General features: G+C 40.3%; 1 protein-coding gene across 3 annotated transcripts in view; it reads right to left on the reverse strand.

The window, feature by feature from the left end:
- Positions 1-25,942, reverse strand: part of SLC4A10 (solute carrier family 4 member 10) — a 337,291-nt gene that overhangs the window by 231,845 nt on the left and 79,504 nt on the right. For all 3 annotated transcript variants that reach the window (XM_033945953.1, XM_033945952.1, XM_033945954.1), the window contains exons 2-3: positions 23,336-23,417; positions 11,605-11,751 (exon numbers count right to left, since the gene is read on the reverse strand). In XM_033945953.1, coding sequence (XP_033801844.1) covers positions 11,605-11,751; positions 23,336-23,417 — 229 coding nt within the window. The remainder of the gene's footprint in view (positions 1-11,604; positions 11,752-23,335; positions 23,418-25,942) is intronic.

The following is a 25,942-nucleotide window of genomic DNA, read 5'->3' on the forward strand; positions in this document are numbered from 1 at the left end:
GCCTTGGGTATAGTTCTCCATGTGTAAATAACAGATTTCTAAATTTGTATTTGCATGTGTCTGTGATCCTCACCTAGATGTTACTATTCACATGTAGATATTGGACATTATATATTTGGGATCATTTTATAGAAAATGCTACACACTCCAGTTCATAGAATGACTTGACTACCTATTACCAACCAATCCTGTTTGCTTCTGTGATATACGAGTATACACGTTAGAACTAAATTGTTCAACAGTAAAATAAATATCAAATATATCAACAGCCACACTGGTGTTAATCATGTTGTGTTATGTTATGTTAATCAGGTTTTCTATTCTGCCTTTACCTATTCAGTTGAAGGTCAGATTACATTACAAGAGGTTGGGTCAGTTACCCAGGAAGTTACAATAGACAATTTAACACAGATATTCAATAGGGTTGCTAGTACAGGCAGATCATTACAACTATTAATACAGTTAGGTCATAGTTACAAATACATAATTACAAGTACAAGTAGGTCATTGGGCTAGATTCACATAGGGCACGGATCGGAGAATGACAAGGGGAAAAATTATGTCCCCGTCACTGCCCCGTCCCCAGACCATCATCCTCTTCACCGCCCCTCCCCACCGTCTCCTTCACCGCCCTGTCCCCACCACTCCTTTTACCGCCCCGTCCCTGTCCCCGCAGTATCCATACAAGCCTCAGTACTGCAATATTTAGTTTATTCCTTCCTTATAAATCAAAATTTTGGTTGCTGAACTAGAGAAAGAGATGTTCAGCTGGCAGGGCTTTGTTTATAAATTTTTATAAACACAATTAAAACACACACACTCAATTGGTCTGGCACCCATCTTCTTCCCTCCGCTCCCCCATATTCTGGCATCTCTGTCTTCTTCCCTTCCAGCGTCTTCTCCCCACTCTCTGTTCCCCATTTCCCTTCAGCATCTTCTCCCCACTCTTTCTTTCCCATTTCCCAGCATCTTCTCCCTACTCTCTCTTCCCTATTTCCCAGCGTCTTCTTCCTACTCTCTCTTCCCCATTGCCCAGCATCTTCTCCCCACTGTCTCTTCCCCATTTCCCAGTGTCTTCTCCCCTCTCTTTCTTCCCCAGTTCCCTTCAGGCTGCTTCAGCGTCTTCTCCTCTCCAACCCCCCAGGACCCTTCGTGCAGTCCAGCAGCTCCCTCCCGCCAGCCAGCTGTGCATTTCCCTCCCTCCCTCCCTTTCCCTTACCTTCTCTTGTGGTGAAACTGGCGATTTCTATAAGGCTATGCGCTGTACTACAGCCGGAGCCTTGAAGTCGCGTCGCGTTGCCTGTTGGAAAAGTCTCCTCTGATGCAACTTCTTGTTTCCACATACATGAACTGTTGTGTGAGATCTAGGATTGCATTAGGAGGTTGAACACCAATGGTGAAAGTAAGGATCCTTGGGGGACTATCAGAAAGTTTGCCATCTTTATGTACAGCATAGTGTCGGGTGGTTAGGAAATCTTGGAACTAGGAGAGGACTGGGCCACTCAATCCAAAATAGCTGAAGATCTTGGACATTTGATTGAAATCTTCTAGGTCAAATGCGCTGCTTAGGTCAAACCATTTTCCTCATTTTATTGTAGTCACCCTGGCAAAAATTAAATGCCGCTACAGTACATTTCTTTAGCGACATCATTTCAGTTATCGGCTCAAATTTGATCATGTTATGATCAGTTTCCCAGTGGGCCTAACAGAGTTACCTTCTGTACTATGTACTGCATTTCACTAAGGACCAAATCTAAAATAGCTCCCCCTCTTGTCGGTTCCCAGATCAGTTGCTCCAAGAAGCAGTCATTTATGACGTCTAGGAATTTTAACTCCCTAGTACTCCCTGATGCAGCATTTATCCAGTCAATGTTAGGATAGTTGAAAATAAATCGCCCATTATTATACTGTTGCCCAATTTGCCAGCTTTCCTGATCTGTGAAAACATTTTTTCATCTTTGTAGAAGGTTTTCGGGTCTTGCTGCATCTGTGTAGAAAGAACCAACGTTTCAGCCATCATGCTGTGACTTTCTTCAGGGTATGCTTTAATCATGATGCCAACCACAGAAACCTATGAGAACATTTCTTCATCTGTCTGCTTATTCTGTCCAGGGATACGGTAGTATAACCCCACCCATATATTCCTTCCCTTCCCATATGGAATTTATATCCATATGGATTCCACACTGTTATCTGTGTTGCACATAATGTTCATTTTGTTTGATTCAATTTCCTGTTTAACATATAGCACAACCCCCCCCCCCCCTCCCCAATTTGATCTACTCTATCATTGCGATATAATTTGTACCCAGGTAACACAGTGTCCCATTGATTACCCTCCTTTCACAAGATCTCTGAGATGCCTATTATATCTACCTCATCATTCAGTGCTATATACTCTAACTCCCCTACTTTATTTTTTTATACTTCTAGCATTTGTATACAGACATTTCAAATTGTGTTTTTTTCCTTGTGTCTAGAGATAGCTGAGAAGATGACAGGAATAACAACATCTTTACTCTGCATCCCTCTTAAGCACTCTTGGCTTTCTTTCACCATTTTTGAAACCTCTCTACTGGGACTCTCTAAATGTTCTGATTCAACAGTATCCTTCAAGTTTACTCCACACCAAACCATCTATTCCTGAGCGTCAGCTCCCCCCCCCCATCTTAATTTAAAAATGGGTCTATCTCCTTTTTAAATGTTAGTGCCAGCAGCCTGGCCACCCTGAGTAGGCCCACATGCACATCCTTTGATTGTAACCCATATTTTGGGAGGTGGCAGATGAACAGGGAACTTTTTACAATACTTTCTGGTAGGCATCTCGGAGTAGGCGCCTACCTTGAAGTGGTAGGTGCCTACTGAGTTAGGCATCTATCAGCTTATTAATTGCTTTTGAATGGTGCTTTTCAGTTAATAGCGCTGATTGTAAGCCTAATTGAATAATTAAGTTAGATGCCTAAATTGGCCAGGCGCATCAATCTTTAGTAGGTGCCTAAATCAGACGCCATTTATAGAATCTAGGCCTCAGTACATTAGTCCAAGACTTCTGAATTACAGCAAGTTCTTTTGAAATTGCTACACAATCAAGAAACCACTTTGTAATAAAATTCATAGAAGAAAGTCTACAGAAACTTAATCCCCTTGACACAGAGTCAATTACTAATCAAGAATGATTCAAAAGAACTGAAAGCCAGCAAAATAGTTACTTATTATGAATAATTATCATAAAATGCTTGAACTCTGCTTATACTGAGGTTCATTTGAAGGACTCACCCAATCAGTATAACAAATAACACATAAAAGCTGTTCAGGAACTGCAAAGGTTAATTTAGGGGCCTTTTTACTAAAGCTTAGTGGAATGACAAGAGACTATATTGCAATGATGAGCTACATCTTACTATAGCAAGAAAAAGAATCCTTGCTAAGAAATTCAGGCAATATGTTTCTAGGCATTTAAACTCGAGAGTGGGGGTGGCATATGTAAGCAGGACAATTATGGTGGCCAACCCCAGCAAAAGATGAGATGTGATGGTAGTAAAGATAGCAATGTGAACAACAATCTTAGCAATGCAAAAGGAAGTGAAGAAAAAAAATGAGGTAACTGAAAAGCAATGACCACAAATGCACGCAGTCTAAGCAATAGATTTCATGACCTGGAAGCCCTGATGTTAGAGGCAGACTTGGATATTGTTGCTATCACAGAGACATGGTTCAATGATTTCCTTGGATGTGATGCAAACATACCAGCTTATAATCTTTTTAGGAAGGATAGAGATGGTCAAAGAGGTGGAGAAGTAGCTCTCTGTGTAAAGACCAAAATCCAAGCGACTGAAATGCAGAGGGCCTGGGGAAAGGAAAAAGCGATATGGATCATTCTGAAAAGAGAAGATGGAACTTTTATCTACGTGGGTGTTAGACTTCCAACTCAATCACAACAAATTAACAAAGATCTGGTTGCATATATCCAAAAACTGGGAAAGAAAGGGGAGGTACTGTTGTTAGGTGATTTTAGCTTGCCAGTTGTGGTCTGGAAATTTCCATCTGCAGATTCGGAAAGAAGTAGAGAGATCATGGATGCCTTTCAAGGGGCTCTGCTCAGACAAATGATGGAACCCTTGAGGGAAATGTTTACTGGATCAAGTGATCACTAACGGGAACAGTATCTCTAATGTCCGAGAGGATGCCCACCTTGGAAGTAGTGATCAAACAGTATGGATTGATATAACAGCTACCATGGAGGGAGGCCACACAAAACTCAAAGTCCTTGATTTCAAACACATGGACTTTAGTAAAATGATGGAGTACCTGAATAAAAAGCTGATAGGATGGGAGGACATAAGAGAAGTGGAAAAACAATGGTCCAAGCTGAAACGAGCATTAAAAATGGTTACCAACGTTTATGTGAGGAAAATAAACAAAAACAAGAGAAAAAAAGAAAACCAATATGGTTCTCCAAACTATTGGCGGAGAAAATAAAGGCAAAAGAGTAGGCATTTATAATATATAAAAGAAAAACCTCAACAGGAATACAGAAAGGAATACTGGATAAAACTGAAAGAAGCCAAAAAGACAGATATGTCTGGCAAAAGCAGAAGAGCAAATGGCTAGAAATGTAAATAAGGGAGACAAAATTTTTTCTGGTATATTAGTGAAAAGAAGAAGACAAAACATGGAACTGCGAGACTGGAAGAAGCTATGAACCATTATGTGAAGAGTGATGAGGATAAAGCAAATGCACTAAACAAATACTTTTGCTCTGTGTTCACATAAGAAAACCCTTGGGAAGGACCACAATTGGTTGGCAAAGTCATTTAATTTTTTTTAGTATTTATACACCGCTTATAACCTAAGTGGTTTATATTCAGACACTCAAGTATGTCTCCCTATCTGTCCTGGTGGGCTCACAATCTATCATACCTAGAGCAATGGAGTGTTAAGTAATTTGCTCAGGGTCACAAGGAGCAGCGCTGGGCTTGAACCTGCAACCTCAGGGTGCTGAGGCTGCAGCCCTAACCACTAGGCCGTTCACGGAGAAAGTGTTTATGAACTTTAAAACTGAAGGTGAACAAAACCAGGGGACCAGACGGAATCTATCCCAGGATATTGAGGGAGCTCACAGAGGTTCTGGTGGGACCTCTTAAAGATTTGTTCAATAAATCCTTAGAGACAGTAGAGGTTCTATGGGACTGGAGAAGTGTGGATGCGGTCCCTCTTCTCTAAAGTGGTTGCAGAGGTGAAGCCATAGACTAAGTATAGGTACCCAAATGCAGCAAGGGCACATGTAACATAGTATTCTGTGTTAGATTTATGTATTATACAGGTATATTTTATGCATATGTTTGGTATTTATTTACTAACTAATAGTGTTTGTATGTTTATAAGGTTTTTGTTATTCCTGATAAAGGCTGGCCCAGTTGAAACATGGTTGAGTCGATATCTTTCATTTTCTAAGAATTCAGAATAAAGACTGTAAAGGAATCCTTTTTTACACATCCCACTTCATTCCCCTAGCTAAATGGCATGCTAGTTCACTTAACATGCATTAAAGCCATAATGCCACTTGATGAATTTCCCCTTTTCCCAAAGGAATAATTCTCCTTAATCCCCCACTGTATTTCTTTGTCATAAATGAAGAAAAAAAATTGGAACTACTATTTAATTGGTGGCATTTACACATCTAGGTCAGTGAAATGGGGCAGCTACACATGGAAGCAACACCTCTTGCACGTGGAAGTTGTGAAATTTCTTTTCCATGTGGAAGCTGCCACATTCATGTTGTTCATTTATTCAATGTGTATATTTGAATTTGTATTAATTTATTTATACCTCGCCTTTCCCAAGGTAGGTCACAATAAAGTACATACATAAACAGAATCACATATATTACAGCAGATAGAACATCAATAAAACATAATAATGATAATGTAAAGCCTCCTAAAATTACAAAGAGGCTACCAGCGCCTCACATCAAAACACTATAAATCAAGTCCCATATTTCATCTTACAGAAAAGGTGTTTCTATCCCATTTGACAAATATGACTACATGTGTCAAATGGCTACTCCTGGTGCATATACAGGCAAATACATGTTAACTCTTGCATACCCTCTTACGTATTTAACAAAACACTCCGTGTTCATCAGAGTCTTTGTGACATACCACCATGTCCCAAACTAGACATCTCAATTCTGATCTCAATGTTCGCTGTAAAAAGGTTTTCCTTCACCAAGTTGCCTGTGATATCTTTGGCTTCTGAATCCAAAATATTACAGGCTGTCTACGCTGCTTTATATACTAATGTTCTAAAATTCTATATCCCCATATGCCATATTCAATCTCTAAGACTGGAGGTTATTTTGTTTTGTTTTTTAATAAAGATGAAACTTGGAGAGCCAGAAGCCATTACCACTTGTTGAATGTACAGCTGAGCATACCTAAGGAGTCGAGGAAGCAAGTAGCTGCATTTCTCTTCTGATGTTGTGACCAAAATAAGACAGTCGTAACTTTATCATTTGGGCTTCCGAGTGATTCCAGAATTGATTTGTTAGTTCTTCTGGTGGTCCACGGCACACATAAAATCCTTCTCCAGCACCAAAGCTCAAATGACTCAATCTTCTTTCTGTCTTGTTTCCATGCAAGGGCATAATCGAAAGGAATGTCTAAGTCCAATTTCGCCTAAGTCGCAAGTCGTCCAAAGTAAAAAACAGCCTAGGACACATTTTCGAAAAATACGTCCAAAAATTTTTTTGTTTCGAAAATCGTCTAACTATATACATCCTGCTGATCTGATCGTCCAAGTCGCTAAATCGTCCATCTTTATACCACATTTTCATCCAACTTTTCATGCAAGTCCAAAATGCCTAGACATGGCACCTAAATAGTGGGGTACCTTTGCAGTGTTCCCGCTAAGCTGCGCTGGGGTGCGCTGGCGCACAAAATATTACCTCGCAGCGCACAAGTTTCTCGTCACAGCGCACACAGTGTAGAGCACAGTTCTTCAACCGCCGGTCCGCAAACAAAATCTTGCCGGTCCGCGAAGGATTCGGTCCCCGCCGCAACGAAAGGCCGGCGTCAGCTGACTTGCAACTTCCTGTTGCAGTCGCTGTGCCGGGACTCCTGCCTTCGCCGGGACTCCTGCCTTCCACCGCGTTTGCCTCCTGCCTTGTCTCCGCACCTCCAGACCAGCAGCGGCAGCTGTGTATGCTTTTAACTTCGGCACAGAGCTGCCCCTAATCAATAGTTTAGCGCGGTTTCATAAGGCAGCCTCGGGGCCTTTGCTAGGCCGGCCCACATCGCATCATCGAAGCGGGCCGGCTATCAAAGGCCCCGAGGCTGCCTCATGAAACCGCGCTAAACTATTGATTAGGGGCAGCTCTGTGCCGAAGTTAAAAGCATACAGAGCTGCCGCTGCTGGTCTGAACTCTTGGGGCCGCTGAAGGAGGGCAAAAAGCAGCTGTCCTGGAGGTTTCCCTTCCTCTCGCCTTTACAGGTTCTTTTTTCCACCTTTTTTTTTTTCCTTCAAACGGCAACGGGCCCCAACATCGACATCAATCAAGTAAGTTCCACTGTCAATCAAGCGGTTCTGCTCGGCCAAAGCTTCCCCTGTGACATGAGCCACCCTCAGGGGAAAGAAAGTGACCCACAAAGGTGAGGGGAAGGGGGGCAGATGATGGAAGTTGGGGGGGGGGAGAGAGAGAGAGAAGGGGCAGATGATGGAATGGAGGAGATGAGAGAGAGAAGGGGACAGATGATGGAAGTGAGAAGAAGGGAGAGAGAGCAGAAGGCAGATGGATGTCAGTTGAGAAGGGAGAGCAGATGCTGAATGGAAGTGGGGAAAAAACACATACTGGATGGAAGGAGGAGATAAATAAAGGGGGAAGAAAATAGTAAGATAATGGAGGGGTGAGGGAAAGGGGTGACAAGCTGTGTGTAGACACAGTGAAAAGAGGGAAACGGGACTAAATAGTAAGAAAGAATTTAATTTAGATGGAGGCAGAAAATAGAGAAGGAAGACCAGAGAAGAAAAGGGAAGAGAGAGCAGAGAATGATCAGATCTGAGTGGAGGAAATGAGAAGAGAGATATGCTAAAAACCACAGGGGGGAGGGAAGGATAGAGATGCCAGACCATGAGGGGAACAGAAGGAAGATGATGGATGCTAGACCAAATTGGGGGGTGGGGGGGGGCAGGAGGAGAGATGGCAGGGAAAGACAGACAGTGAATGGAAGGGGCAGATGCTGGACTGAAGAGACAGAGAAGGTTATCATGCTGCTGTACTGGGCCATGGTACGCCCTCACCTGGAGTACTGCGTCCAGCACTGGTACTTTAAGAAGGACACGGTACTACTCGAAAGGATCCAGAGAAGAGCAACTAAAATGGTTAAGGGGCTGGAGGAGTTGCCGTACAGCGAAAGATTAGAGAAACTGGGCCTCTTCTCCCTTGAGCAGAGGAGATTGAGAGGGGACATGATAGAAACATTCAAGGTACTGAAGGGAATAGACTTAGTAGCTAAGGCAGGGAGAACGAGAGGGCACTCTCTAAAGTTGAAAGGGGATAGATTCCATACAAACGTAAGGAAGTTCTGTGGTAGAAAGCAACATATTTATTTGGCTCATAACTTGCTGGCGCCCGATATTTTTAGCTCACAGTGAAAAAAGTTTGCTCACAACACCCGCCCGCTTAGAGGGAACACTGCTTACAGGGCACTGCTGTGAACTTCACAAAAAGGGTGCCATGTCTTCTCCTCACTACAGCTCCCTTATAGGTCATGATGACTCCCCCAAACCACATCCAGAATCCCCTAGACCCACTTATCTACCACCCTAATAGACCTTATGGCTGAGGAACCACTTATATGCCAGTTAAAAAGGGTTTTGGGGGTGTATAGGGGAGTGCACGTTTCATTATCAATGCAGTGATTACAGGAGCTTATGGGCATGTGTCCTCCTCTCCATGAGTCCCTAACCCACCCCCAAGATGGCTTAAGCTGCCTCTGTGCTGGACGACTAGGCTTTCCTATGCCAGGCTGCCAGGTAATGATGGTCTGGAGGCTGAATTTTAAAGGTGTGATTACGATTTTTATCAGGTGGGGGGTCGGTGATCACTGGGGTTGTGTGTGGGGGGGGTCTGTTTTATGTGTTTGCAGTGCTTAACTGGTGACTTTAGGTGGGTTTTTGTGACTTAGACCATGTTTTAAATGGTCCAAGTCACAACATCCAAGTTCCGTCGATCCTGGGCTGTATAACTTTCGGTTATATATGATGTACGACTAAGTCTAAGCCGGCCCACATCCTGCCCAACTCCCGCCCTCAACATTCCTCCTGAAGCGCCCCGTTTAGTTTTGGTCATTCTGCGGCACTATGAAGGCTTAGGTCGTTTAGAAATACATCCAAAACCTGTTTTTATTATCGCACTTGGATGTATTTTGACAATGTTCATCCAAGTGCCAACTTAGGCCGGTTTTTCTCTTTCGATTATGAGCCCCTTAGTGTCCAGCTTTCACATCCATAATTGACCACTGAGAAAATGGGTATGTGGAAAAGTCTGATCATCATCTGGAGTCTTATTTCCTTGCCTATGAATACTTTGTCAAGAGCCTTCATTGAAGAGCGATCAAGTGCTATTCTGCGGAGTGTTTCTTCCCTGCAGTTTGCTTCTTTGTTTACGAAAGAGCCCGGGAGATTTAAAACATTTACAACTTCTATTATTTCACCTTCAAGCTCAAAATCTTCACATTTTCTATCTTCATGATCTTTGTCTTGTTTATATTCGGTTCTAATCCCATGTTATGACTTTTGTCTTTGACTTTTCTCAGTAGATACAGCATATCTTCTTTCCTGCTAGTGATGAGCGTTGTATCATCTGTATAGCGCAAGTTGTTTATATTTCAGTCCAATGCAGTTTAAAATGGCATACTACTGGACACACTTAGGCATCCTACATTAAGTGCCATTTTTGTGCATGCTAAAAAAAAGTCTCTTTTTGGAGGAACTGTGTCAGGGGCATTCCTGTATTACTACAGGAATATCATTTGAGCACTTATGGCCTAGATAATGGGTGGCAGTAAGAGTTTACAGAGTAATAATTTTTTAATGGACATGCACTAATAGTATCAATAGTGCATGGCCATTAATAAAAAATAAAAAAAGAAAGAAAAAAAGAAAAATGGGCTATTTTACAGCTGAAGCAAAAAAAATGGCCTTAGCACATTGAAAAAAAACAACTCGCTCAAGCACATGCAAAGACCACTCTTTCCCACAGCTTAGTAAAAGGACTCTTAATTACATTATATGAAAGTGAATATACTACATATTTCAAATAGCAGCAAATGTAGTCTATGCAATGAAAAATATTAAACTACTAATCGCTTGATTAAAGAATGTAGTAAAATTGCCCAAACTGACTACAAACAATGTCACAACAGGATACCCACAATGATCCACTGGAATTGTGCAAGAAGTACGACCATACAGTCAACAAAGCCTGCTATAATCTCTGTGTAGAAAAAGTCATAGGAAATGAAAAAAATATGATTTTCATTGACGTCGTGGTACCAGGAGACACAAGGCTTAAAAACAAAGAATCAGAAAAATTAAGTCCACACGGTCTTTACTGTAGTATTTATGATAGTATTGAGTATTATTTGTATTATATTGTTTCTTTATTATATTTTTTGTATTTACATAAGTAATTCAAGTTTTGATGCATTGTATTGTATTTTATGGAAATTTTGATAAAAATTATTGAACTTAAAAAAAAATGAACAAAGTATCAATACCCAACAATGGAAATGGCAAGATTCTGGAACAAGCCATGTTGGGTTATCCCTTCTTTTTTTTTTTTTAATCTTTATTAAGTTTACAAAGCTAATAAAAAATGCAAAGCATTATACATACATTAACATTCAGAGTAAGCACTTATAGTCAGTCAGTAACAATACAGAAAGAATAGACCCCCCCCCCCTTCCTTCCAATACGTTCAATCAAGGAATAAAACAAGAGATAGCCCCTCTCCCCCTCCCCCCTGGATGTGTGTGTAAAACCACAGAAATTCAAAGGTAAGAGATAACTATATCGAAATAGCAAGAGACGTCAATGGACCCCAAACTAATCTGAATAACTTATTATCCCTATTGTTGTAGGAACCTTAGGCAATATTAGACCAAGGCTGGACAAATGTCTACAAAAGAAAACTTAAAGAAAACAGTTTTGCTTTGTTCAACTACATTTTACAAAACTACCTGCAAAATTCTTACACTTCTGGATGAAGCTTGAATTCTCCAGTGATACCAGACAAATCTTTGTCTTATGCACAATAATAATAATAAATGTTTTATGTTAGTATCTCTGCTCCACTGAAGAAGTGTGTGTGCATACTGAGTGAAGAGAGAAAGAAGGCCAGGATAAAGTAAGTATACTGTAGGACCATGAGGTGTGATACTGCTAGTGAAATGCCCTAAGCCAAGGGATCCCATTACACATAAATCAGTTTTAAAGCAGTTTACATCAACCAAAATAAGACCAATGACAGTCTTTTTATTGTACTACAGTATAGATGGTTTTTTTCAACAGAGATTTGAAACACAAACTTAAAATCATTCTTACCATAAGTAGGAGACTCCCTTCCATCCTCCAATCCTGAATCTCGTTCTCTGTCTCGTTTTCTATGCTTATGTCCACGATGCCTATGGCGTCTGTGACTTTTCCTTCCACCAAAAGGAACATGAACACCAATAAATAGTGTCCTGTGACCTATGCAATAAATTATGTTTAACACACATGATTAGGATATGAAGCAAGAAAGACAGGGGTTTTTCAGATATTGCACACAACTGAAAAACACAAGCATTGAACTGAGCAAAACACTAGTGGATTTGTATTCATTTATTGCAACTTCCTTTTGAAATTGAGATGAGCCACAAACTGTGACCCATTATCTAGATCTATGTTTTCAGATTCTATATACTGTAAATCCTCTACTGGTGGCATCTAGAAAAGTAATTCTTTAGACTAGAGATGGAAAAAGATATTGTCTATACACAAGCCACAAATAGAAGTAACTGCTGTAACTTTGGATGCAAGTTAATACTGTACTAAAATTCACATGTATCTATATATTTTTATATATGGTCATATTAGTTCTGTTCTATAGATTAACAGCACATAGTCTAATATGTCAATTTTTCCCATCCATGCATATGCTGAGTTTCTGATCTGGAATATTAGAGAATGACACGGTGACAAAATTCATCACTGTTCCCATCCCAAATAATCCCATGTCATTTTCTAGTGTCTATTTCAACCTCGGTCCTTCTACACCAGCATTCTTCAAAGCAAGGCTTGCGGGTCAGTGGTTGTGCCGAATTATACTCTGATTCTTCCCTCTCTCCTTAAAGAATGACATGAAGATGGTTTCCCGCGGTTATCCGCGGGGACGGGAACGGTGATGAATTTTGTCACCATGTCATTCTCTATTCTGGATTACTGTAGAAAAATATCATGGGCCTAATGCCAGAATTTATCATTAAAATATTATTCTATGGACTCCTTTTACAAAGGCGCGCTAGTGGGGTTAACATGCGTGACTTTTCATCACGCGCTAACCCCCGCGTTGGCCAAAAACTACTGTCTGCTCAAGAGGAGGTGGTAGCGGCTAGCACGTCTGGTTGTTAAGCGCACGCTATTACGTGCGTTAAACCACTAGCGTGCCTTTGTAAAAGGAGCCCTATGTGTGGAAAATGACATTTTTCAACAAAGTATATCTGCTTCATTTTAAAAAAAAAATTAATAAGCACTTTTTAAAATAGATCCTTATGAAGTTTCTGTTTGGAAATTAGTGCAAAGACTATAGTTTTTAAGACTATAGTTAAAAAGTATATAAGGACTTTGCTTTAGTTTAAATGATATGAATATTGTCCTCATCATTGTTTAATTAGCTAATCAAATTAGAACATGCAGAATCAACCATTCTCCTGACCTCACAAGCACCTGCGATTTGACAACAGAGTATAATATGCTTTCGTAAACTTCAGTCATCAGATGGCATTATTTAAATATTATTTCTAATACATATTATTATTATAATATGTGGAAAGATCCTCTTGGGACAACATATTCCTTTTTGTGGCGCGTATTTGGAATATTATTCTACAATGTTCCCCTTTGTTTTTAGGTTCAAAGAATTTTTATTGATGCAAACACAGCAAATACAACACCAGCGCACCCCAAAGGTGCACAGTACAAATAATAATGTATCATATACAATAATAGAACAATAATATACAATAAAAGAGTAACATCAACCAAACTCCCTCCCCTTCCTTCTCTACATAGGGCAAGTGAGATAAGGGTGGAAAGGTACTCCAAAGCCCTGTACTCTTATGAACCTCCAAAATGTCACACCACCCCTTCTCCCCACCTGAACCACTTATCCTAACTTTGACTAATTGCCAGAACCTTCAATACACCCCCATTTCTCCTCCCCAAACCCCTCCTCTCCTCCCCCACCCAATGATACTCTCCATTATTATTCTCGTCAACGAGGAGCTGCTACTTTTCTCAAATGGACAGTCTTGGTCGCTCTGAAATGCATTCTGCTCAAATGGTTGAAAGTGGAAGCTCCTGATTATTCTCTCTGGTGCTGCCGTCTGATTACACTCCTGAAGTGGGAATGAAGAGACATTTTGGATTTTTCTTCCCTGCCAGGGTGCTCTTTTCAGCGAATTTGGAAGCCTTTCTGGAATACCATGACTCCCTTGGCTCAAAGTCGTTTGTTGAACTATTGACCTGAAGTTTTTTGGGTTCCTCTGAGTTCTTGTGTATATTTTGCTTTACTGGTTCTCATTATGGTTCCCTGCTTGAAGAAGGACTGGCGGGGGGTGAAAGGGAGGGGCGTTGCGGGGGGGGAGGGGAAGAGGTGGGGTTGCCTTCTATTCGTTGAAAAATGAGCTATTCTGTATCAGGTCAAAAGTTATGATTTTCTTTCATGTTGAGCTCAATAAACATATTTGACAATAATATGTGGAAAGAAGCAAACAACGATGCAATTTAGGAGTTCAGAAAGGTGCATACATATGTGAAAAATCCTATCCCAGACCATTTTTTCCACGCTTTCCATTAAAAGTAGCACCATAAACAATGCAAATCATTCCCTTTTGAAGCAATACATCATTCTCCTGCAATAGCAAACAATAATGGTTGAACACAGCATGATATTCAATAACCTAGCAAATAAATATATTATGGGCCCTGTTAGTAAAGATGGATGCACTAAGGGAGCAATTGACTTGATACCTAAAGCCCCTCCCATGGGCTCCCATGAGAGGGGCCTTAGGTGGCTAGCCAATCAAAGCCTTAAGCCACTCACACTGCATCCCAGGAATCCTAAGACTCTGGTTGATCCAGGTGCCAAAGGCCCCTCCTATGGGAGGGGCCTTAGGCATCTGGGCCAGATGGAGCCTTAGGCCCTTCCCCCATTGTGAAGTTGGCCAGCAAGAGGGATGGCCACTACTCCCTGAAGATTTCCCCCCTCCAGAGCCCCCTCCCCACCTGTGGATCTCCCGGCACACCCCCTAAACGGTAGTCCCCCTGGCACTCCTAGCCTCCCCATACCTCTGGCTGGAGGGATGCATGCATCTTCTTATCAGTAGGCCCGCCACTCCAAAATGGTGGGCCTTCCCCTTCCCAGTGCATACTTGGCCGGAACCCCCCTGAAAGTTTCTCCCTCCTAACTCCCACCTAGGGAATCTGGCCAATCAGAATCTTAAGCCACTCCCAGCGCATCTCATAATGCAGTGGGAGATAGGCCTAAGATTCCGGTTCCCTACTGCAGCCACTCAGCTGATCATGACAGGGATATTTTCTTGCCATGATCAGCTCAGCATCCATGTCTGTTTGAAATGAAAGCCAGCATTTTGCTGGCCTACATTTCAGGCATTTATCGTGGCCCCTGGGAGACACCTAGGGTCGCTGAATCTCACCCAAGGCCACTTCCAGGTGAAACCATGCCACCCAACCTTGGATGAGCTTAAGTGTCCTGATGTATTTTGCTGCACCCGCAAAAGATGCCTACAATATAGGTGGCCTGCCTCGGGGTTTTGGGTTTTTATGTTGTTGTTTTTTTTTAGAAAATGTGCATCCTGATTGGCTGGTTAGACAGTGGTAGGATGCCTACCACTGGCTACATTCGGGACTCTATTTATAGAATTTGCCCCTAACTCTGTTAGCACTTGAATGCTGATCTTTCACTCTCAGCTCCGAGGACTGTCAAGCAGCTTCTGACTTTACTGTTCTGAGGCTTATTCCAGAGGATCCCAGACAGATAAACTCATTGGATCTATTGCCTATAATATTAACAGGCTGAACTCTGTGATTTAAGTGAGCAGAACCTGCTCCTGCCCACTTAAATCAATTTGAATGTTGATCCCATTGGGCAGAACATCTCAACCTTCTCCTGAATCTTCTCTTCAGACTGACTTGAGGCTCTGAATAAAATTCCACAATGAACAACTGTGGTACCTCTGGATATAGCACCAAATGTGTGCTCTAATGAAAAATAAAAAGTGGACACTGAACACAGAGAAAACCATGCCTCACATTCAGGGATACCCTCAAGTTCATCTTTAAAATTGACAAGGCAGACCTCAACAGTTGGGATGACATGGTTTCAGACAAGGTCAGATGTCAATCCAAATCTTGGCAGCCAAGGAAACACAAGGCCAACTCCACAAGTTCATCAAACGCAGATTTCATCTGTATCACTTGTGGCATAAGAACATATGAACATTAGAATAGCCATATTGTGTCATACCAATGGTCCATCTAATGCAGAATCCTGTTTCTAACAGTGGCCAATCCAGGTTACAAGTAACTGGAAGAAACCCAAATAACAACAACATTCCATGCTACTGATCACAAGGCAAGCAGTGGCTTCCACCATGTCTACCTCAATAGCCCCAATTGCAAATCAAGAATTGGTCTTATGTATCATATCAGTGGGCAGAAACTTAGGGCTCCTTTTACAAAGCGGTTTTAGCGCATATTTAGCACACGCTAAAATGCCCCGCGCGCTAGCCGCAACCACCTCCTTTTAAGCAGGCGGTAATTTTTTGGCTAGCACACGCTAATCTTGTGCATGCGCTAAAAACGCTAGCGCACCTTAGTAAAAGGAGCCCTTAATTAAAGGAAGTCACTGTAATCTGATGGATTATTATTGATGGGAGACTCCATCATCAAAGCAGCATAATATATTGCACTTTTGGGTAAATCTTAATGATTTAAAATGATAAAAGTAGAAAATAATATGGTAGATTATTTCTACAATATAGCCAATTAATAAAAATATGGAAGAATAATATACAAGTGATAACCGGGGTTGTGGTATTATATCTTAATTAAATTCAACCAAACATATGAATCTGAAAGAAACATTTCACAGAAATAGCTTTCATGACCTTGAAATTAATTTAAAATGAGATTGTTAGCTGACAATTAAACCTTCTCTACATTCAAGTCTGATGTATCAATTATAAGAAAAGGTCAAGTCAATTAAGCAGATGCATGTGATCTCCAGCCCTGTGTAGACCCCAACAAGTGTAAAAAGCACAGCAAAGAATCACCTGCCACAACAGGTCAATGTATAACAAGGCTGAAAGGAATTTTCTGCAGAAGCAGAAATGAAAGGCGGTGGGGAGAAGGATGTCACTACCGTTATACTAAAGCAATTAAAAGACAATTCGATAAGCTGACACCTACTGTATATTTAGGAACCAATAGTGCACCTAGTTTATAGAAAAGTAGTTCTTATATATGTGATTGTCAACCAAAAATTTTAAATGTGGCTTAAACTATGACCTGTGTTCGTAACATATAACTATCTTGATTTGGAACACCAGTATCTACATATCAAGTGTAACTTCTTATACTATACGTATATATTTTTTTTTAGAATTTATAGGGACCTTCAGATAGCTGTTCCACTGATATCAATTGGGTGGACCATAAGGTTCCTCTCAGGATCAGCCTTTATCTTCATTGATCCTTTATATGAATAATTCTTCACTTCTATAATAGTTTATATTAATCCTTCACTCCTAAATTAATTTATTTGCTTACTTGTATCAATATTATAGGAAATCAAACCTTAAAAAGTTAATTTAAAAGCTCACAAAAAGTAATTCAAAAGACAATTTAAAAAAAACATTAAAAGAAAGATCATTAGAATGAATTTATACATTATCGCAGTGACATTTCAAAGCTTTTCAGAACGCAATCACCTATTTTGCACCTCAACCCAGAAGAAAGCATTTCGGGAGAGGTGACTCAGATATGAATACAAACTAACCCCCTCTTTTATGAACGCATAGTGTGGGTTTTAGTTCCGGCAGTGGCAGTAACTGCTCCAACGCTCATAGAATTTCTATGAGCATTGGAGCAGTTACTGCTGTTGCTGGCGCTAAAACCCACACTATGCGTTCGTAAAAGGAGGGTTAAGAGAAGCTTGGTAAAAAAAGATAAGTAAAACATTCCGATAACATTGATATAAATTAATTAATTTAGGAGTGAAGAATTTTCAAAAAAAGGATCAATGAAGATAAAGGCTGATCCCGAGAGGAACCTTATGGTGACTTCATGGTGGAGGTGGTGGAGATGAAAACTATATCTTAAGTTAAGAAAGCTTTGACAAGTACTATACATAGATCTCTAAGGGACTGAACGGGCGAGTAGATGGCATGGATGGGTAGACTGGACTGGCCATATGGTCTTTATTTGCCTTCATTTTTCTCTGTTTCTATACTATTAGACACAGTGTTTCACATTCTTTGGCTTCTCAGAATGGAATTCTCTCCCTTCCTTACCTCTTCCCCCTAGCAATTGGGAAGGGATTATTTTTTTTTTTTTTTTTCCTACATGGGATTTCATAGGAACACTCCTTTTCTCAAATTGTAGGTCATTTCTTATTATATGTATATTTTTTTTGTGAATCAATTTAGAATATAAGAATAGCCTTACTTGGTCTATCAAGCCCAGTAGCCCATTCTCATGGTGGCCAATCCAGATCCCTAGTACCTAGCCAAAACCCAAGGTGTAGCAATATTCCATGCTACCAATACAGGGCAACCAGTGGCTTCCCCCATGTCTTTCTCAATGACAGACTATATACTTTTCCTCCAGGAATTTGTCGAATCCTTTCTTAAAACCAGCTACGCTATCTGTTCTTACCACATCCTCTGGCAACGCGTTCCAGAGCTTAACTATTCTCCGAGTGAAAAAAATTTTCTCCAATTGGTTTTAAAAGTATTTCCCTGTAACTTCATCAAGTGTCCCCTAGTCTTTGTCATTTTTGACGAAGTGAAAAATCGATCCACTTGTACCTGTTCTACTTCACTCAGGATTTTGTAGACTTCAATCATATCTCCCCTCAGCCGTCTCTTTTCCAAGCTAAAGAGCCCTAACCATTTTAGTCTTCCGCCTACCATAACAAAGACCACCACAGAAAATGCAATTGATAACATTCTGCTGCAGTTCCTCTTCAAACTATGCATCCAATTTTTTCATGATTCTTGCCTGAGCCCTCTTCACCTTGTTATGATCAATCACCATGGCAGAGTCCAAGTGAGTGATAAGTCCTGCATCAATCCAAGCAGCAGTAGCAATCTCTGCAAGAGCTATATTGGTTATATTCTCAGTATTATTTTTTGGCCTCTTCCTAGCTTTCTTTAGAACAATAGGAGCTTCCTTCATTGGTTCCTCTACCACATCATCTGAATCTCCCTGTCCTACTTCAAGCACAGATCTCTCCATCAAAGTCTCCAAGTGAGTATAAGACCTCAGGTAATGAAAAAAAAGTAGACAATGCCTGGAAAGAAGAATATACTAAAGCTTGAAGTATGGGAAACAAGGTTCTGGATCTAGAGGCTGTGATGGAAGATGCTGAGTTGGATTTAATGGCGATCACAGAGACGTGGTTCATGGAGAACAATGACTTGGATATATGTATAATAGTTATACTGAGTAGGAAAAAAAGGAGGGAGAATGGTATTATATGTTAAAGATCATATTAAAGCCACACAATTGCAGGATCTGCAGGATATGGAAGAGATGCTGTGGGTCAATCTGGAAGTGTTTCTGATGTTACAGTGGGTAATCATCTGGCATCCAGGTGTAGACAGGGCTCTTTCAAAAGAGAATTGGTGACTTTGTAAGGCTCCGATGCAGAGGTTTTCAGGGATTATAGTTTTAATACCCATATGGATTGCAATCGTTTGACACATGCAGAACTGGATAATGATAGAAGAACTCGCTAAATACTGATATGTTATTTTTTCTTCTAATTTTTGGGATTTTGCTCTGTGTGTTTGAATTGATTTTATACTTTGTGTCTAGTGAACCTTCTTTTTTGATTAAATATATTTTCTCTGTTTTTTTACTGGGATTGTTTTTCTTCATAGATTTTTCCCATGTGAGTTTTTTCCTTCCCAATCTGGGCTAATGAGAAAAAACAGGGACTGTTGGAGAGGTTGATTGCTCTTTGAATGTGTGAATCGCTTTGGCGCTTTGAGACCTGTTTGATAATATTAAGTTATATTCTTGGTGTATATTGACAATTAGTCTTCCGACATGTAATATATGGCTAATTGTCAATATACATTATAGTACTCATTTGGGTATATACCATTTATACGTTTGTAATATGACATGCTTATCTATGGTTCATGCTATACTAAATGTACAGGACCTATTGGACTGTATTACTGTATTGTTAATTTGACTTTGTATATTACTTTATTTTCAGTTGCATTGTTATGTTCTTAAAATTCAATAAAACTGATTGAATTCAAGTTATATTCTTGGGTCACAGAATATTAGTAGACTCAATTTTGAAAATATTATTGATGCCATCCATTCCTCTATCTCATCAAAAGTTTCTCCTAAAGACCCACAAATATCCTCAACAGTGCGGTCTATTGGGAATAAGATAATGATGCCTTGAAGGATTTGGGGTGATTTCATTCAGTTATGCAGATGACAACACCCAACAAGGCTAAATATAAGTTGAACAACATGGGGAATTGAAGAACCTTGGGGCACTCCACAGGACTAGCCCGACCTGATGACAAACCTTTTTATGCTTTAACCCCATATGTCCACTATTTTAAAAATACCTGAAACCAATTATAAACTTGACCTGACACCCCAACTCCAAAATCTGTAGCAGAATATCATAATCAACTTGGTCAAAAGCAGAGGATAAATCGAACTGCAGAATTAAAGCTTCCAACCATTGCCTAACAATATCCAGCAAGGATCCCAATAAAGTCTCTGTACTGTGATTCGACCTAGCATGTAAAAATCTCATAATCCTCTAAATACAAATAATCTGCCACCAACCCCTCCACAATCTCCACATAGATGGGGGTTGAGGCTGTAGGCCTATAATTAGGCACACGTTTACTCCAAATCTCCACCCATATATCACAAATACAAACAACAACCTTTCATATAGTAGAATGCATTAGTGCAAGTCTTGTGCTTTTGACATCTTTGCCATGCTTATCTTGAAAACAACTGCAATTTCATCGCCATTCATGGAGTGCTAATTTTTGAATAACTTATGGAGCAGTCAGCTTCCTTTCAGAAAGCTCTAATCATAACACAGTCCTTCATGCACAGTAGACCACATCACATTTGTATGCGGCTAAGAGTGCAAAGATCATCTCATCTGTTTGTTTCACGTCTTCACAGCTTTGCAAAAGCCTTTACTTCAATCAGCTGTGACTTTCTGCATAATAGCCAGAATTCTAAAAATATATAAGAAGTATCATGTGTACATTTGGTTCAGTGAAAAATCTATATCCCTGCAACAGACTTGGAAAATGATATGCCTCTCATTCAGTACACACTCCCACATAAACACACACACTCTTAAGAGAACAAAAATCTGGCTGTTAATGAATTGCTTGTCAAATGCCAGATATCTAGCAGCCGCGCACATATTGCCACTTCAGATGAACTTGCAAAGACTGTTTATTTTCCCATTTCATTCAAAGGCAGGACAATATCTTAAGGAAACAGGCCTCAAACTCCTTTTTAACTTTGATCTAAGCCATAATCCTACCTGGGTCTAGATGTGAGGATTGGTAGCCTATAAATAAGGCTTCTGATTTTAAGGGATTTTTAAAAAACTTTATTTCCATTTGTTCCCACCTTTCAAAATAATGCTAATGCTCAGTGACGTAGTGAGGGTGAGTGGGACCCCTCCCCCTCCCTCTTCTCTGCCCCCCCCTGCCGTGTACACGCACCCCTTCCCCCATACCTCTTTAATTTTCCCAGCACAAACAGCATCACAAACTTGCTGCCCACGTCAGTGTCAGCTCTCCCTCTGACATCACTTCCTAGACGTGGGACCTGGAAGTGACATCCGAGATACAGTCAACACCAACGCAGACAACAAGTTTAATTTTGCTGCCTGCACTGGGAAAATTAAATAGGAACACGGGAAGTGAAAGGGTGCACGTGCCTGGCAGGGGTGGGGTCTGGAAGGAGCGGGGGCAGAAGACAGGTATCAGTGCCCCCACCAAGATGGCATCCATAGCAGACTGCCTTACTACGCCAATGCTAATGCTAAAGGTGTCTTATATATCGCTATATCTCCAACTGGATTCAAGGTGGTTTGCAAAAAATTACAAAAACCTTACAAAGAGTAAATTAAGAACAAAGAGTGACTGAGGACATAAAACTAGAAATTAAAGACAGCATTTTAAGACATTATGTGCTCAGCAAGGCCCATTTTTCAAAGAAGTACAGGTAGGTTTTCAGCAATTTGCAAAAAGAGCAGGAAGTAGATATAGATCTAATTTCAGCTGGAGGTCATTTCAGATTTTAGCTCCTAGAGAACCAAAGGTGCACTCATGATATCTTTTATATTTGACATTTTTTAAAAGTTGGATATAATAAGACCTTGTCTTATTGAGACACATGGAGCCATGTACACCAGTGTAAAAAAAAAAAAAAAGTTAAAACAGATGAAGTAGATATTCAAAAAGCTCCTGCCCAGTTAAAGCTCACTGACCTATGAGCACTTAACTGGGTAATTCTACTGAATATCACCACTATCCAGTCAACCCCTAACTGGCTAGGTTATGGTAGAGCATCAACTTAGCTGCTTAATGATGACATTCAAACTACTAACAGGCTAACTATTATGCACTGAGTTAACCAAGCACTGGTCTGAACATCTGCCAGTGTCATTTAACTTTTGGATCAGCCCTATCCAGATATACAATACACGGAGCCATTTATGCATCAGAACTGAATATCTGGGCTTAAGTCATTTGGTAGCTGCAAGTGGCTTATAACCCCCATGGGAGTGGCACAAGGGATCTGGCCAATCAGAAACTTAGGCCACTCTCAGTGCATCCCATAATGAACTGGGAGAGAGGCCTACGATTCCGGTTGGCCCAGGTATCTAAGGGCCCTCAACATTTAGCTTGCACTGCCTAGCAGTGTGGCTCGATAAAAGGGGAAGTAAGTTTCTTATTGAATATAATTGATTAAACATATCCAGATAGCTGCACACAAGACTTATCCAACCGAGTTTAGCTGGACTGCATTGAATATCCATACTGCTCAGCTAAACTAAAACCAAAATCCAGAATGCCCTAAGCACCACCTCCTAATATTCTGTATTTCATTTGACCAATGAGCTGGAAGAACAAAATGTCTATGAAGGGGGATTTTCAAGACCAAATATTTGTTTGTATATTTTTTGAAGTTATCCAAAATAATCTTTTGAAAATTGACCTCAAGATTTAAGGGAGGAGAGGAGTTATCAATGTAGTTTTTTTACTGTTAACCTGGGCTATTAACTAGGTCTCATTGCATTAAATATGACCTTTTGCTAAAAAAAATAATAATAATAATAAAATAATTTAAAAAAATAGCATGAGTTAGGTAAAATAACTCATCTTAATGGTGGTCTATCTCTTACTTGGGCTTCCTAATGTCTTTGGAACAGTATCTATATCATGTACTACTAAGCCAAGTATAAAAATGAGGTTGAGTACTCCAATGTTCCTTGGATCACAAGTTGGCTAGAAGACATCTTTCATCAAAAACGTGGACAATATTCCAAATGGTATGGATTTACCAACATGCCACATTTCACTATTTTTGCCTGCCAAAATTTGATGGTTGGGTTATCTATAGTGCAAAATTCTGCTATAATTTAACTCAGTTTCAAACCTATAAACTGCTATTGAGACATACATAGATTTGTTTATCGATATGAATGGAAAGGTGAATATAAAAATAACTATTCTCATTAAAATGTTCTTACCTTCTAAGTCCTCTTTTTCAAAGTGTGTTTTGAGGAGAGAGCGAGTTCCACCTCTGTCAACAACTGCTTCCTCATCATTTCTCTGAAAAATAAAGAAGATGTCTAATTCCTGATTGCTTGATGTTTTGAAACAGCAGTTAGAGTGAAAACAATGAATATCTTATTTTTCATTTAAAGAAACGCCAACATTTTGACCTTAGAAACATAGGGGTCCTTTTATCAAGCTGTGGTAGGGGTTTAACGCACGTAATACCGCACATTAAACCGCCTGCCGTGCTAGCCGCTAATGCCTGCAATGAGCAGGCGTTAGTTTTTTAGCCGGCCGTGGGGGTTAGCGCGTGATGAAATGTCCGACGCGCTAACCCTGCTAGCATGGCTTGATAAAAGGACCCCATAATATTAGTGTTTTCTAAAACTATATGCATATACTGTCAAAAACCCAGCATGAGTCTTTTTGGTTTTATACTTTAAAAAAAAAAAAAAAACCCTTTTAGTTTTTAATGCCAACAAAAAGTGTAATACAATTTACATACAAATAATAATAATCAAATAAGCACTTATAAACAATCAGAATCTATACAAAAGATAAAAATTCCCTCCCCATCCATCATTACCATCAGGAATAATACCAAAACAAAAGATATACCCCCTCCCGCTCCCAAACCCCCCCCCCCCCCCCCGCCAGATGTGTGGGTGCAATACAATGGAAAATAAAGATAAAGGGCAACTATAACAAATCTACAAAAAACGTCAATGGACTCCAAACCGATTTGAATATCTTATTATGCCCCAGCAAGTCAGCATTCATTTTCTCATACTTATAAGTTAAGCACAAGCTCGCCCACCAGAAAGGAAAACTAACGCGATCCCAATTCTTCCAATTGCAAGTAATCATTTGCATGGATATCCCGGTCATAATTAGGAAAAGCCAGCATTTATAGCGGTCCATGGAGGGGCTTAATATGCAATAACGTTCCGCATATAACTACCTCATATGTCAATGGAATTGCTGCCTTCAGTATGGTATTAATCTGTCCCCATATTTTATACTTCATGTTGCTGGTTTCTCAAAGTGAAGCTCTAGTGTAAATAGTACATCAAATACAAAAGCTAGAGATCATGCACAGGCAGGAAAGAATCTAATCTAATCTAATCTAATCTTCTATTTCTGCGTCGCTCATACCTAGGTAGGCTCAAGGCGACATAAAGAGGGGGACGAGGAAGGAGAAGGGGGAGGAGGGGTGGGAGAAGAGGAGGAGAGGAGGGGGGAAGGAGAGAGGTGGAGGGGGAGGATAGGATACAGGTGATTAAGTGTCAAATAGATGAGTTTTCAGTTTATTCTGGAATATGGTTTCGTTAGAATTGAACAGGAAGGTATATATAAATATCTGGAAGCTGACAAAGGAGCAACAATGCAGCATAGAGAAAAGACCAGCAAAGGGTATTGTAGGAGATTAAAATTGATTCTGAAAAGTTCTCTAACAAAGAATAAGACACATGCCATTGACCAGCTTCAGATTCCTGCTCTCTCGTAGCTTTAGAATTATGGACTGGCCTCTTAAATACCTTGAAAAATTGGATGTACAAGTAAAAATTCTTTATCATGCTCATAAGGTAATTTATAAGAATCAGTATATGCAGACTGTACATCCCTAGAGCTGAAGGAGGAATGGGCCTCATAAAAATAGTTTACTATATACTGTATACTCAAATATAAACTGAAATTTCTGGGCCAAAACAATGGCCCAAAAATGGGAGTCTCAGTTTATATTTGAATCCTATCCAGGCACCCTCCCCCAGACCCACTATGGGCCTCTTCCTGGGCCTACCTTACTGTTTTGGTGGTGCGGGGAACTGGAGCCAGAGCAATCGATCCCTCTCTACTTCCCCATGGTGCCCAGTCTGCTGGTCCTCCTAGTCTGCCCTCTCCCCCTGGTCCCACCACAGACCTACTTTACTGCCTGAAACAGTGAACCAGGGCCCATGTGCATTACTTTGCACTTCTTCGCATGCAGTTTTAATTGTAAAACATTAGGAACATTTTTCTAATTTTGTAGATAACTTCTTGTGTTTTATGAAGATGGATCATATCAGCCTTTCTCCAATCCCATGGTACTTCTCTAGTCTTCAAGGATCTATTAGCAGATCCTTTAGAGGGTCCACCAAAACCTCTCTAAGAGCGCTCAGTATCCTGGGATGTAAATTATCAGGTGTAATAAGGGTTCTCTGGAATCTCTGGCAGTCCGTGTACGTGTCTTTAAGCAAGTCCATCCTCTCAGCGAAACTGGTTTATTGGATAATCCTTTCAGTTATCTCAAAAGTTCCTGAGACCTGTTCAAAACTTCCCTTCAATTTATAAATACACTTTTTGAGGATGTCCAAAGAAAGAGAGAGAGCTCAATCCATGGCCACAAAGTGAGCCAGTCTGGATTTTCTCCCTTTAAAATCACCCAAAGTTCCAGGGTAACTTTCTTATATCATATGTCCCAGGTATCTCAAACTCAAACAAAAAGGAAAGCACATACGGATTAGGTAAAGCAGGGAGTTTCTGAAATTCTAGGGAAGTGGTCTTGAGTCCCACTGCAGGTTCCTGTGACAATGGGCAAA

Source organism: Geotrypetes seraphini, chromosome 5 (assembly GCF_902459505.1).
Source record: "Geotrypetes seraphini chromosome 5, aGeoSer1.1, whole genome shotgun sequence".
Lineage (NCBI taxonomy): Eukaryota > Metazoa > Chordata > Amphibia > Gymnophiona > Dermophiidae > Geotrypetes > Geotrypetes seraphini.